At 42.8% G+C, this 13262-nt stretch overlaps 1 protein-coding gene across 1 annotated transcript; it reads left to right on the top strand.

Annotated features, from left to right (window-relative positions):
- The first annotated feature begins 4196 nt into the window (after window positions 1–4196).
- Window positions 4197–13262, top strand: CCNB1 (cyclin B1). Its single transcript, XM_066241979.1, has 9 exons — window positions 4197–4367; window positions 4956–5126; window positions 5220–5366; window positions 9360–9542; window positions 11138–11296; window positions 11504–11740; window positions 12012–12152; window positions 12758–12868; window positions 13042–13262. Exons 1-9 carry the CDS (start codon window positions 4347–4349, stop codon window positions 13141–13143), a joined length of 1272 nt encoding a protein of 423 aa, XP_066098076.1. The 5' UTR covers window positions 4197–4346; the 3' UTR covers window positions 13144–13262.

Here is a 13262-nt window from a genome sequence, read left to right as displayed (position 1 = left end):
AGGGTTGCAGGCTTGAGCGTGGGATCATAGACATGACCCCAGGGTCGCTGGCTTGAGCATGGAATCATAGACATGACCCCAGGGTCGCTGGCTTGAGCCCAAAGGTCACTGGCTTGAAGCCGGTCGCTGGCTTGAGCAAGGAGTCTAACTCAGCTGGAGCATCCAAGTTAAGGAACTTAGGAGAAGGCAACCAATGAACAACTAGGTACCACAACTATGAGTTGAGGCTTCTCATAATTGAGTCTCATCTCTCTCCTTCTTTCACTTAAAAAAATTTTTTTAAAGATTTGATTTATTGATTTTACAAAGGGGCAGGCAGCAAGAAGTAGCAACTCATAGTTGTTTCACTCTACTTGTTCATTGCTTGCTTGTTGTATGTGGGTTGACTGGGCAAGCACAGGGTTTTATACCAATGACCTCAGTGTTCCACCACAGGTCAGGCAAGATTATTTCTTTGAAAGATAGATTATGCCATACCTTGGTTTAAAACCCTCCAAAGCAGGGGTCCCCAAACTACGGCCTGCGGGCCACATGCGGCCCCCTGAGGCCATTTATCCGGCCCCCGCCACACTTCCGGAAGGGGCACCTCTTTCATTGGTGGTCAGTGAGAGGAGCATAGTTCCCATTGAAATATTGGTCGGTTTGTTGATTTAAATTTACTTGTTCTTTATTTTAAATATTGTATTTGTTCCCGTTTTGTTTTTTTACTTTAAAATAAGATATGTGCAGTGTGCATAGGGATTTGTTCATAGTTTTTTTTATAGTCTGGCCCTCCAACGGTCTGAAGGACAGTGAACTGGCCCCCTGTGTAAAAAGTTTGGGGACCCTTGCTCCAAAGGCTTCCACTTCACATATGAGCCCAGACTCTTTATCTTGGTTAAAAGAGCTATATAATTTTACCCCTTCCAAATTCTTTAATCTCCTGTGCTCTGCCCCTCCCTCAAACTCTAGCCACACTGGCTTTTCTGAACATGACAAGCTCATTCCTATCATTGGGTTTTCACAGGCTATTTTCTCTCTCTGAAATGTTCTTTTTGTCCTTTAAGCATAAGCTTAAATATTACCTTCCCAGACTATCCCTCACGACCACATCTAAAGTAGCTACCAAGTTACTCTACTTTATCACTTTTCATTCTCTGCCTACCACTTAGGAGGCTGATTTTTTTTCCACTTTACTTACTTATTTACTTGTTTAGTCTCTCTTACTCTTACTCTTACTGGAATATAAGCTTTATGAGAACAGGAATCTTGTCTGTTTTGTTCAGAGCTATAATCCTAGCACCTAAAACAGCGCCTGGTACATACTGTTGACAGTACTAACTTGGCTAAGGGAGATAACACTGAGTAGCTCACTGAGGAGAAAAGTCAGAAGTTTTTAAATGTTATAAAGAAAGGAGGTGGCCCTGGCTGCATAGCTCAGTTGGTTAGAGCACTGACCCGACATGCTAAGGTTGCCAGTTCAATCCCGCATGAAGGCACATACAATAATCAACAAATGAATGCATAAATAAGTGGAACAACAATCCATGTTTCTCTGTTTCTCTATTTAAAAATCAATAAAATTTTTTTAAAAGGAGATGATCCATGATACTTATTCTGAATAGAAATGAGTCTATGTATATAGTTGTACATAGTTGGCAAGATTTCTTAAGCTACACATTATCAAACTATTAATATTCTCCATGGGCTGGAGAATTCTTTAGGGGGGGGCTGTCTTGTGCACCTTAGGATGTTTAGCAGTATCTCTGGACTTTTCCCACTCGATGCACTAGCACCTTCCCAGCTGTGACAATCAAAAATGCCTCCAGACTGCCAAATGTCCCACAGTTGAGAATTACTAGGTTAAAAGAATTTCCACTGTGCAATGGTCAGGAAGGGGTCTTTAACTTACTCTGGTAAAGGTCTGAAATCGTAGGGTCATTCAAATTTTGTTTTTTTATCAGCTTCACCTAGTTGGATCCCATGGTAATGAAACACCAGTTTCAACAACTCCTAAGCAAGTGCTATGTGAGGGAATGTGAAATCCAGAGAGAGATTTGATGAGGAGCATGGTCTTAAATTTATTAGCAGACAATTAATTAGCTGCAATTAAATAAACAGTAAATGTACAGTGAAGAAATCAGACATCTTAACCAAGTGACCAAATTTAATCTAATTTATGGTGAACAGATGAACATCAGATGTCTGCAGAGTTGATCCCCTAACAAGAACATGCTGTCACCTGTGTCACAGTATAACAGCTAAGAACACACACCCTCTATTTGTTTATTTTTTAAATTGATTTTAGAAAATGAAGAGAGAAAGAGAGAGAGAGAGAGAGAGAGAAAGGCAGTGGGGAGGAACAGGAAGCATCAACTTGTAGTAGTTGCTTCCTGAATGTCCCTTGACCCAGCAAAGTCACAGGGGTTTCAAACCAGTGACCTCAGCATTCCTGATTGGCACTTTATCTACTGCACCACCACAGGTCAGGACACAAACCTCTATTTAAATTAAAAAAAAAAAAAAAGGTCTATTTTTGAAAAGTAGCAGGGGGTACTGTATTCTTTGAAATCATCAATGTTACAAAAGACAAAGAAAAGCTTTGCAACTGTTCCAGATTAAAGGAGGCTAAAGAGACAAGATAACTAAATATAACATCTGACCCTTAACTGGATCATGTGCTGGAGAAGGGGAAATGATCTAAAAAATATTATTAGGTCAACTGATAAAATGGAATATAAACTAGGTTGAATAAAATATAATATAGTAAAATTTTGAAGATATTAACAGAACATCTCTTTTTCTTAGGAAATACACATTGCAGAATTAAAGGATAAAAGGCCACAATATATATACATATATATCTTATCCTCAAATGTTCCTGGTAAAAATATATATAGCCCTGGCTAGGTTGCTCAGTGTCCTCCCAAAATGCAAGGTTGCAGGTTTGATCCCCACTCTGGGCACATACAAGAATCATCCAATGAATGCATAAATAAATGGAACATCAATGTTTCTCTCTCTCTCTCTCTTTCTTGTTTTAATTTTTAATACAGTTTCTACATAGAGATTAAGTAAATGATGAAGTAAATGGGGTAAAATGGTAAGGATAGTTGAATCTGGGTAAAGGGTATACATGTGTTTATATATATTTTTGTTTGCTCTTTTTTACCAGTTTGAAATGATTCTCAAAAAGCTAAAAACAAAAAGATTGGATTTGAAAAAAACAATCAAATTTGACTGAGGTAACCTGCCAGGTTAAGAAATAAACAAGGCCCTGGTGGGTTGGCTCAGTGGTAGAGCATCAGCCCGGCATATGGAAGTCCTGGGATCGATTCCCGGCCAGGGCACACAGAAGCATTCATCTGCTTCTCCATCCTTCCCACTCTCCTTTCTCTGTCTCTCTCTTCCCCTCCCGCAGCCAAGGCTCCACTGGAGCAAAAGTTGGCCCAGGCACTGAGGATGGCTCTGTGGCCTCTGCCTCAGGCGCTAGAATGGTTCTGGTTGCAACAGAGCAACGCCCCAGATGGGCAGAGCATCGCCCCCTGGTGGGCATGCCGGGTGGATCCCGGTCGGCGCATGTGGAGTCTGTCTGCCTCTCCTCTGCTTCTCATTTAGGAAAAATACAAAAAAAAAGGGGGGGGGGGAATAGACAATATTTTTATGATATATTGTTGTAGAAAAACCACAGATCCCACCCACCCCCCTCAAAAAATAAAAGTACATTTAGTCCCCATGTAACTAATTTGTGATCTTGCGATAGTCACCTAAAGCTTCTCAGGGCTTCAGTTTCTCCAGAGTGCTGTTGGAAAAATAAAATGAAAGAATACATATCAAAGCCTTTCTGGCTATATATATAAAAGTGTGTACCAGTAAGTAGGCCTAGCGCCATTACTGCTTCTATTGCTTCTCAAACTGCGGCTGCTCCACTGTCACTTTTCTAACGCCACAAGGCCGTGCCCTCGGCTACCTCAGGTGGCGCACAAGCTCTCCTGGCCTGGCCTCGCTGGGCCTCTCCAGGTGACCGCCACCAATGCCCGAAAGCGCAGCCGCGGAGCCACGGGACCGCCTCCGCACAGCCCACGAAAACTCGACCTGGCTCCGCCCCCTCTCGAACTCCGTCGCGGGATCGCCCTGGAAACGCATTCTCGGGGAACCGGCAGCCGCCAATGGGAAGGGAGCGAGTGCCACGAACAGGCCAATAAGGAAGGAGCGGCGCGGGGTTTAAATCTGAGGCTGGACCCTGGGTCTCCCAGCGTGCTGCGGAGGAACGGCTGTTGAGCTGTGTTGGTTTCAGGTCCCCGGCTCCGCGGGGCTCCTGTTTTCTGCCTTTGCTCACTAAGGTGCTGCCTGGAGAAGAAGAAGCCATGGCGCTCCGGATATCCAGGGTGAGCGGCTGCGGACGGTGAACAAACGCGGCCTTTCTCGCTGCGTGTTCTCTATCTCGATTGCCAGAGTTACCCATCCCCCCCCCCCCCGACAGGAGCACAGGGCAAAGATTTTGGGTGGAAGATGGGGTGTCCTTGGGCCCCTGGCATGGTGGGGGAATTTGGAGTCTGACCGACGGAGAGGAAGGTGACAGAGGATCTGGAGGAACTTTGGATATGGTGGGGGGGGGGGGGGGGAGATAGGTAGAGGTGTCAATGGGAAACCTTTCCCAAAAGGTGATGTAGGCCACCTGTGTGGGCTTCCATCACCTGCGTTGATTCCCTCCTCCGAGAGAAAGAAGGTGCTGGCAATTGAAAATCTTTTTGATTACCTTTCAAATGTAAATTCGTGGTATTTCAGAGCCAGCTGTAACTAAATGGGCAATCCCTCTACCTGGGAGTGGAGAGGTTCTTGGAGGAAACGGACTTGTCACAGTCTTAGTGTAGATCCTGCCACCCGGGTTTCCCCTGGTTCACAGCCGTCTTCTTAACCCTTGACTTACTCTAACCTGGCTTGGCCATCTCTCAAGGAGGTCTTGCTTCTTTCAGAACACGAAAATTATTGCTGAAAATAAGGCGAATATCAGTATGGCAGGCGCAAAGCGCGTGCCTGTGGCCACTGCTGCAGCCTCCAAGGCCGGACTGAGGTCAAGAACAGCTCTTGGAGACATCGGTAACAAAGTCAGTGAACAGCCACAGGCCAAACTGCCTCTGAAAAAGGTAACTATCTTCCTGATCCAACTTACCTGTAAAAGTCCACCTAACTGTGACCTTGGATGGAGAAACATTCCATTCTCTCCCATTCATCCACAGGAAGCAAAAACTTTAGCTGCTGGAAAAGTTAATGCTAAAGTACTACCAAAACGTCCCGAAAAGGTACGCAAGCCTGAGCCGGAACCGGTTCCGAAGCCAGAACCTGAACCTGTTAAAGAAGAAAAACTTTCTCCAGAGCCTATTTTGGTAAACTTATTTTTACTATTTTAAAGTCTGTTGATTGCTTCTTATAGAACTTCAGTTTACTCTAATACATGGAATAGCTTTTGAATAAATAGTAATTGTAGTAACATTTAGTACTCTGCTAAGCACTTTAAAGATATTAACTCACATAATCTTATACTCTCTTAGCTTGTATTATTATTTCTGCTTTGTAAAGAACGGCTTAGAGAAGTATTAAGTATGTTCTAGAGCAGGGGTCCCCAAACTACGGCCAGCGGGCTGCATGCGGCCCCCTGAGGCCATTTATCCGCCGCACTTCCGGAAGGGGCACCTCTTTCATTGGTGGTCAGTGAGAGGAGCATAGTTCCCATTGAAATACTGGCCGGTTTGTTGATTTAAATTTACTTGTTCTTTATTTTAAATATTGTATTTGTTCCCATTTTGTTTTTTTACTTTAAAATAAGATATGTGCAGTGTGCATAGGGATTTGTTCATAGTTTTTTTTTATAGTCCGGCCCTCCAACAGTCTGAGGGACAGTGAACTGGCCCCCTGTGTAAAAAGTTTGGGGACCCCTGTTCTAGAGTCATTTCTAATCAGTGGCACATATTAGATTCAAACCCAGGCTTGTCTGACTTCAGAACTTAGCTTTTTTTTTTTTTTTTTTGACAGAGACAGAGAGAGGGATAGATAGGGACAGACAGACAGGAACGGAGAGAGATGAGAAGCATCAATTATCAGTTTTTCATTGCGACACCTTAGTTGTTCATTGATTGCTTTCTTATATGTGCCTTGGCCATGGGCCTTCAGCAGACCGAGTAACCCCTTGCTCAAGCCAGCGACCTTGGGTCCAAGCTGGTGAGCTTTCTCAAACCAGATGAGCCCACACTCAAGCTGGCGGTCTCAAGGTCTTGAACCTGGGTCCTCCGCATCCCAGTCTGATACTCTATCCACTGCGCCACCGCCTGGTCAGGCAGAACTTATGCTTTTAATCACTTTGTTGATGGTATTGAGGAAGTAGCTGCCTGGACCAAAGATTGAACTGTCTTTGGTACAAGCCATCTCTGACCAGAATTTATTGACTGAAACACAAAATGTTCTCTTGAATCTTTTTTACTCACTAATATGAATAATTTAAAAGCCTCTAACATGTAACAGTATAAAGCAGAAAGAAAATGTAGCTCTTCAGAGAGTAGGTAAGGTGAGTTAATTAACAGCCTTAAAAACCAAGAACTTTCTATTAAGTATCAGGTAAATGTATCTACTCTGAAGGAAAATCAGGCCTTCTGGAAGAGGCTGCTTTGTTGAAATTATAATGAACTGCATTCTGAAGCTTTCATTTTAAATACTTGGTAAAACCAGTTGGGAAAATCTGCAAAAGTCATCCAGTCTGGCTTCATATATCTAAGGGTGTTAGATTTAAGGCTATATTGCCTTAGTTAGTATAGACATTCTGGACATAACCCATGAAACCTGTAGCATGCAGTTTTTTGTTTTGTTTTGTTTTTCTTTTTTTGAGAGACAGATAGGGACAGACAGGAAGGGAGAGAGATGAGAAGCATCAATTCTTCATCGTGGCACCTTAGTTGTTCATATGTGCCTTGACCAGGGGGCTACAGCAGCGCGAGTGACACTTGCTCAAGCCAGCAACCTTGGGCTCAAGCTGACGACCTCAAGGTTTCAAACCTGGGTCCTCTGCATCCCAGTCCCATGCTCTATTCACTGCGCCACTGCCAAATCAGTCTGTAGCATGCCTTCTTTAATTGGCCATACCAAACTACCTGAGGTTCCTTGAAAGTCCCATACTGATTCTTGCCCGTGCTTTTTTTTTTTTTCTTTAATTTAATTTTATTTTTAATCAATGAGAGGCAGTGAAGTAGAGAGACAGACTCCTGCATGCACCCTGACCAGGATCCACCCTGCAACCCCTGTCTGGGGCTGATACTCTCCCCATCTGGGGCTGCTGCTCCATTGCTAGGCAGCCAAGCTGTTTTAGCACCTGAAGCGAGGTCATGGAGGCATCCTCAGCACTGGGGGCCAGCTTGCTCATTCGAGCCATGGCTGTAGGAGGAGGGGTAGAGAATCAGATGTTCGCTTCTTCTGTGTGCCCTGACTGGTAATCAAACCCAGGACTTCCATACGATGGGCCAACGCTCTACTGCTGAGCCAGCCTGCCAGGGCCACTTTTGCTTTCACACTAGTTAAAAATGCCTTTCCCACTTTCTTTCATTTAGCTAATCTTTTCATCCTTCAAAACATTTCAGATATCAACTCCTGAAGTTTTGCCTAACTTCCCCACTCCAGCCATTGTTCCTGGAATCACTCTCCTTCATTTTCCGTATTTCCCCGTGTATAAAACGCACATTTTTTTCAAAAAATTTGGGATCTCGCCTGACCAGGCGGTGGCGCAGTGGATAGAGTGTTGGACTGGGATGTGGAGGACCCAGGTTGGAGACCCCGAGGTCTCCAGCTTGAGCGTGGGCTCAAATGGTTTGAGCAAAGCCCACCAGCGTGGACCCAAGGTCACTGGCTTGAGCAAGGGGTTACTCAGTCTGCTGAAGGCCTGCGGTCAAGGCACGTATGAGAAAGTAATCACTGATGCAACGGAAAACCAATGATTGATGTTCCTCATCTCTCTCCGTTACTTTCTGTCTTTCCCTAACTATCCCTCTCTCTGACTCTCTGTCTCTGTAAAAAAAAAAAAAAATTGGAGTCTAAAAACTGGATGCGTCTTATACAGTGGATATAGTTTTTTTACCTTGCACTTCCCGCTTTTTGGCGCTTGTTTTTGCACTCATTGTTGAAGACAGTGATTTGTCATCAGACACAGATGAGGACAAGCTATTGGATGGGAGGGGTTTTTTTGTTTTTTGTTGGGTTTTTTTTTTTTTTTTTTTTTGGATGGGAGTTTTGACAGTGATGAGTTGTATGAATTTTATGATGAATAAAACTTGAGTTCAATAACTTTATGGAATACATGTTTTTTCAGATTTTGGGCCCCAAAATTAAGGTGCATCTTAAACATGGGAGCATCTTATACATGGGGAAATACAGTACTTCTAAAACCAAAGCCCTTTTGCACATTATAAAGTCAGTGCCTAACACAGAGCATGGCTTGAAGAAAATCCATAGTGATGAATAATGAGGCAACTGGAGTTTGAAGGAAATGGATAATGAAACCAGTTAATAATTAGTAGTCAGGATAGAACTTGTGTTCTTTTTTTTTTTTTTTTTTCTTTTTTTTTTTTTCATTTTTCTGAAGCTGGAAACAGGGAGAGACAGTCAGACAGACTCCCGCATGCGCCCGACCGGGATCCACCCGGCACGCCCACCAGGGGCGACGCTCTGCCCATCCTGGGCATCGCCATGTTGCGACCAGAGCCACTCTAGCGCCTGGGGCAGAGGCCACAGAGCCATCCCCAGCGCCCGGGCCATCTTTGCTCCAATGGAGCCTTGGCTGCGGGAGGGGAAGAGAGAGACAGAGAGGGAAAGCGCGGCGGAGGGGTGGAGAAGCAAATGGGTGCTTCTCCTGTGTGCCCTGGCCGGGAATCGAACCCGGGTCCTCCGCACGCTAGGCCGACGCTCTACCGCTGAGCCAACCGGCCAGGGCAGAACTTGTGTTCTTTTAAACAGTGACAGGAAGTCTGTGTTTTGAAGTAAAGATGAAAGACTGACTTGTCATTCATTTTAATTAACTTCACAGGACACTGACAAACATTACTTATCAGTTTCCTTTAGTGGAACATCCAGAATTTGAATTCATTTGCTTCTCTGTTTTACCTGTTAGCATTTACATTCTGCTGACTTCACTTTTGCTCAGTCAAGTTGGCATTTCATGTTTTATATTAATTACTTTCTAAAGAAATAAATTTTTTTAAATGGTAACTTTTATTTTAAGGAAATGAATTACATGATTATTTTAGCAAATGGTCTCTTGAGTTGGTACCAATAATCTGATCTTTATTCCTAGATTGTATGCTCCTCTTTGCTATTAGTTCAAAAGGTCTCTCTGTTTCAAGGTTGATACGCCCTCTCCAAGCCCAATGGAAACGTCTGGCTGTGCCCCTGCAGAAGAATATCTGTGTCAGGCTTTCTCTGATGTAATTCTTGCACTGAGTGATGTGGATGCAGAAGATGGAGCTGATCCAAACCTTTGTAGTGAATATGTGAAAGATATCTATACCTATCTGAGACAACTTGAGGTCGGTAGTTTGATAAGAATCTTTGTTTTGTTTTTTTAAACTGCATCTAGATTTATTAAAGATATTTTCCATTAACAGTTTACAGTAATTTAGGCAGGATGCAAGAAAAACATTTATTAACAGTAGATTCCACTTTCAAATTCTGCTTCACGGGCCCTGGCCGGTTGGCTCAGCGGTAGAGCGTCGGCCTGGCGTGCAGAGGTCCCGGGTTCAATTTACGGCCAGAGCACATAGAAGCACCCATTTGCTTCTCCACACCCCCCCCCCCCCCGCTTCCTCTCTGTCTCTCTCTTCCCCTCCCGCAGCCAAGGCTCCATTGGAGCAAAGATGGCCCGAGCGCTGGGGATGGCTCCTTGTCCTCTGCCCCAGGCGCTAGAGTGGCTCTGGTCGCCGTAGAGCGACACCCCGGAGGGGCAGAGCATTGCCCCTGGTGGGCGTGCCATTGGATCCCGGTCGGGCGCATGCGGGAGTCTGTCTCTCCCCGTTTCCGGCTTCAGAGAAATTGAAAAAAAAAAAAAAAATTCTGCTTCACGGAATACCAACATATATATATATATATCAACAAACCCATGAAGTCTTATTTATATGCCATTTTGAACAGGTAAAGTTCAAAGTGAAAGTGATAGAAGTTGGCAAGTCCCAAACTCTGGGTTTAAGGAGGCTAACAGTCAGGAGGTAGATGGTAAAGAATATGTTGGAAAACTATAGCTAGCCCCAACACAAAGCATTTTGATTCAATGTGGCTGATTCCCTGTGCATGTGATATCAGGGAAACTATTCTTTGTGTTCAAGAAGAGAGTACACTCAAAATCTAAAGGTTTTCTGTTTTATTTCATCCTATTTCTGAAACTTTGCATTAGTGGCATTTGTCTGCCTTCCCGCCCCCAAAAAAGTAAGGGTTCTGTATGCTACCAACATAAGCTATACAGTTATCAGATTTGCCCAGGTTTTTATAATGCATGCTCTTCTCTTGACATTAACATCTTCAGTCTCTTGCCTATTTCTTTGGGACATTTACATTTCTACAGTTATTCTGCAAGATGGCTTTCTTGCCCAGACCAGCTTTCTGCTTTGGGTTTCTTCTCCCTTTTTAAAGTTCATGTTCTAACTTTGGAGGAGTGGATTTTGCAGATGTGTGTGCTGGTCCTTGATGGTTCATTCTCCTTATCTATGGTGTTTTGGGGGTTACACTCCAGGACAAGAGAATAGTAGCACATGGGTTCCAGCTGATCTGAGAGCTACTGCTATTTTGTTTTGTTTTTGTTTTTTAAAACTCAGGTTCTGGGTTAGAGTCTTAGGTGGGAAGAAGTGGGTACAGAGTGTGAGGCAGTAGCAGCGATGGTGAATTGAATATAAGATCTGCCAATATGAAAAACATCACACTGTCCTACTTAATGTTTGCATGTTTTGTTTTGTTTATGGTTTTTTGTTTTGGGGGTTTTTTTTTTTCAGTGATAGAGCTGTTTGTAGTGACCATATGATTAATTGAATTAAGGACTTAAATGCTTAAGAACTATTCTGTGATGACAAATATTTCTGGTCAGAAATATCACATTGAGCCTTGCTTCTAATAATAATTAGCACTTCTTTCACAGGAAGAGCAAGCAGTCAAACCAAAATACCTACTGGGTCGTGAAGTCACTGGAAACATGAGAGCCATCCTAATTGATTGGCTGGTACAGGTTCAAATGAAATTCAGGTTACTGCAGGAGACCATGTACATGACTGTTTCCATTATTGATCGGTTCATGCAGGTGAGCATAAGTAAGTAATTGAGGGTTCTCCATTCCAGGGTACTAGCTGAGTCAGAAAGCAACAGATCTTTTCAGCTCAAATCTGTTTTGGGAATAAGGTTATCAGAGATTTTGTTCTTGGAGCATGTCTCCCCGTCTCTTTCATAATCTGTATAATATGTATTTTCAAAAACATTACTTATTTATCCAGTTGAAATTCCCATGCAGAATAATCCTGTGCCCAAGAAGATGCTGCAGCTGGTCGGTGTCACCGCTATGTTTATTGCGAGCAAATATGAAGAAATGTACCCTCCAGAAATCGGTGACTTTGCCTTTGTGACTGACAACACTTACACTAAGCTCCAAATCAGACAGATGGAAATGAAGATTCTGAGAGCTTTAAATTTTTGTGTGGGTCGCCCTCTACCCCTGCATTTCCTTCGCAGAGCATCTAAAATTGCAGAGGTATCGATCTCTTGAGAAACCTTTGGTGTGTTACATTAGAGAATACTGCTGACCAAGTAGATATAATTTAACTGACTTAAACCTAACTACATGGGGAAGGGATAAACATATTATTTCCAGTCAGGCTGTATGTTAATATTAAGGTCTTCTGTGGGCAATAGCACTTGAGAGTTTCTTGACATTTGTAGTTACAGTTGTGGACATATTGGTTATTGCCAAGGCAAAGTTTTCTGACAAAAGCTCAGTGACCTGTGAGTGAATTTGGTTCCAGGTTGATGTGGAGCAACATACTTTGGCCAAATACCTGATGGAACTAAGTATGTTAGACTACGAAATGGTGCACTTTCCTCCTTCTCAGATTGCGGCAGGAGCTTTTTGTTTAGCACTGAAGATTCTCGATAATGGTGAATGGGTAAGTTCTGTCCCATAGACCTACATTGCTCTAAGCTTTTAAATTGTAAATAATACAGGACTGGTTTCATTAAAAAACAGTTCAAATGGTTTCTAAATATGGCATCTATGGAGGGAGTGATTTAAAATGATGTGATGTTTGTGATGTCTTCAAAGAATGCTTTCATTTCATCACCTGATTTCATCTTTCTATATCCCTTTGAGAAAGGCAGAGCAGCTGCTACTCTTGAGAGATGGAGAAGTTCAGGCAGGTCAAATACTAGAAGTTGATTGATTCATATTCATTGACTCAAGTATTTTTAAGTTCCATGTGGTACCCTAGGTCAAGGAATAGAACTATGAATGAAAAAGTGGTCCCCAGGAAATTTTGAGTCTACATCGGGGGTGGACAAGTCAGCAATCAGAAAAGTGTATCGGTTGAGCACATCAGTGTATCCCAAAGAAGCATCAAAGAAGAGTGCCTAGGGAAGAAGGGTCTTAAGCTTGTTTTAAATTGCAATTATTATCAATCATACAGTATCCATCTCCCTACCCTACCCTTGAATAACATCTATAAATTTTCTGAAAACTATTATAGACGAGCATTTTTAACAATTCTTGTCTTAGACACCAGTTCTGCAGCATTACTTGTCATACACTGAAGAATCCCTTCTTCTTGTTATGCAACACTTCGCTAAGAATATAGTCATGGTGAATCGTGGGCTTACAAAGCACATGGTAAGTCAATTAGTGACACCTCAGGACATTGTGGGGAAAGTGAAAATAATTAAGATTTCATGCCTGCAAATGAATAGCTTATTTTTAAGGACTTGATCATTTGCATGAGTATCTGCATCACTGGATCTTGTTTTCCTCTTTTCCTTCATAATTACTATGCTTTTCTCTTCCAGACTATCAAGAACAAGTATGCCACATCTAAGCATGCTAAGATCAGCACTCTAGCACTGCTGAATTCTGCACTAGTTCAAGATTTAGCCAAGGCAAAGGTGTAACTTGTAAACAATTTGGAGTGCTGTAATAGATGCAAGTACAATTGGCACCATGTGCTATCTGTATATATTATGTTACATTTACTTACTTTAAATAAAGCTTTGGTCCTTTTTACTTCTTA

The sequence above is a fragment of the Saccopteryx bilineata genome, chromosome 1, assembly GCF_036850765.1.
Source record: "Saccopteryx bilineata isolate mSacBil1 chromosome 1, mSacBil1_pri_phased_curated, whole genome shotgun sequence".
NCBI classification, from domain to species: Eukaryota; Metazoa; Chordata; class Mammalia; order Chiroptera; family Emballonuridae; genus Saccopteryx; species Saccopteryx bilineata.
Note: the sequence above shows the minus strand (reverse complement) of the source record. Positions and strands in the feature narration are given on the sequence as shown.

Bases quoted from the DNA above. Each gene is read 5' to 3' on its own strand.
- CCNB1 (XM_066241979.1), top strand. From the start codon at position 4,347: ATGGCGCTCCGGATATCCAGG. The intron at 11,297-11,503 runs GTGAGCATAAGT...ATTCCCATGCAG, and splicing joins TTATTGATCGGTTCATGCAG to AATAATCCTGTGCCCAAGAA. The intron at 12,869-13,041 runs GTAAGTCAATTA...TTTCTCTTCCAG, and splicing joins GTGGGCTTACAAAGCACATG to ACTATCAAGAACAAGTATGC.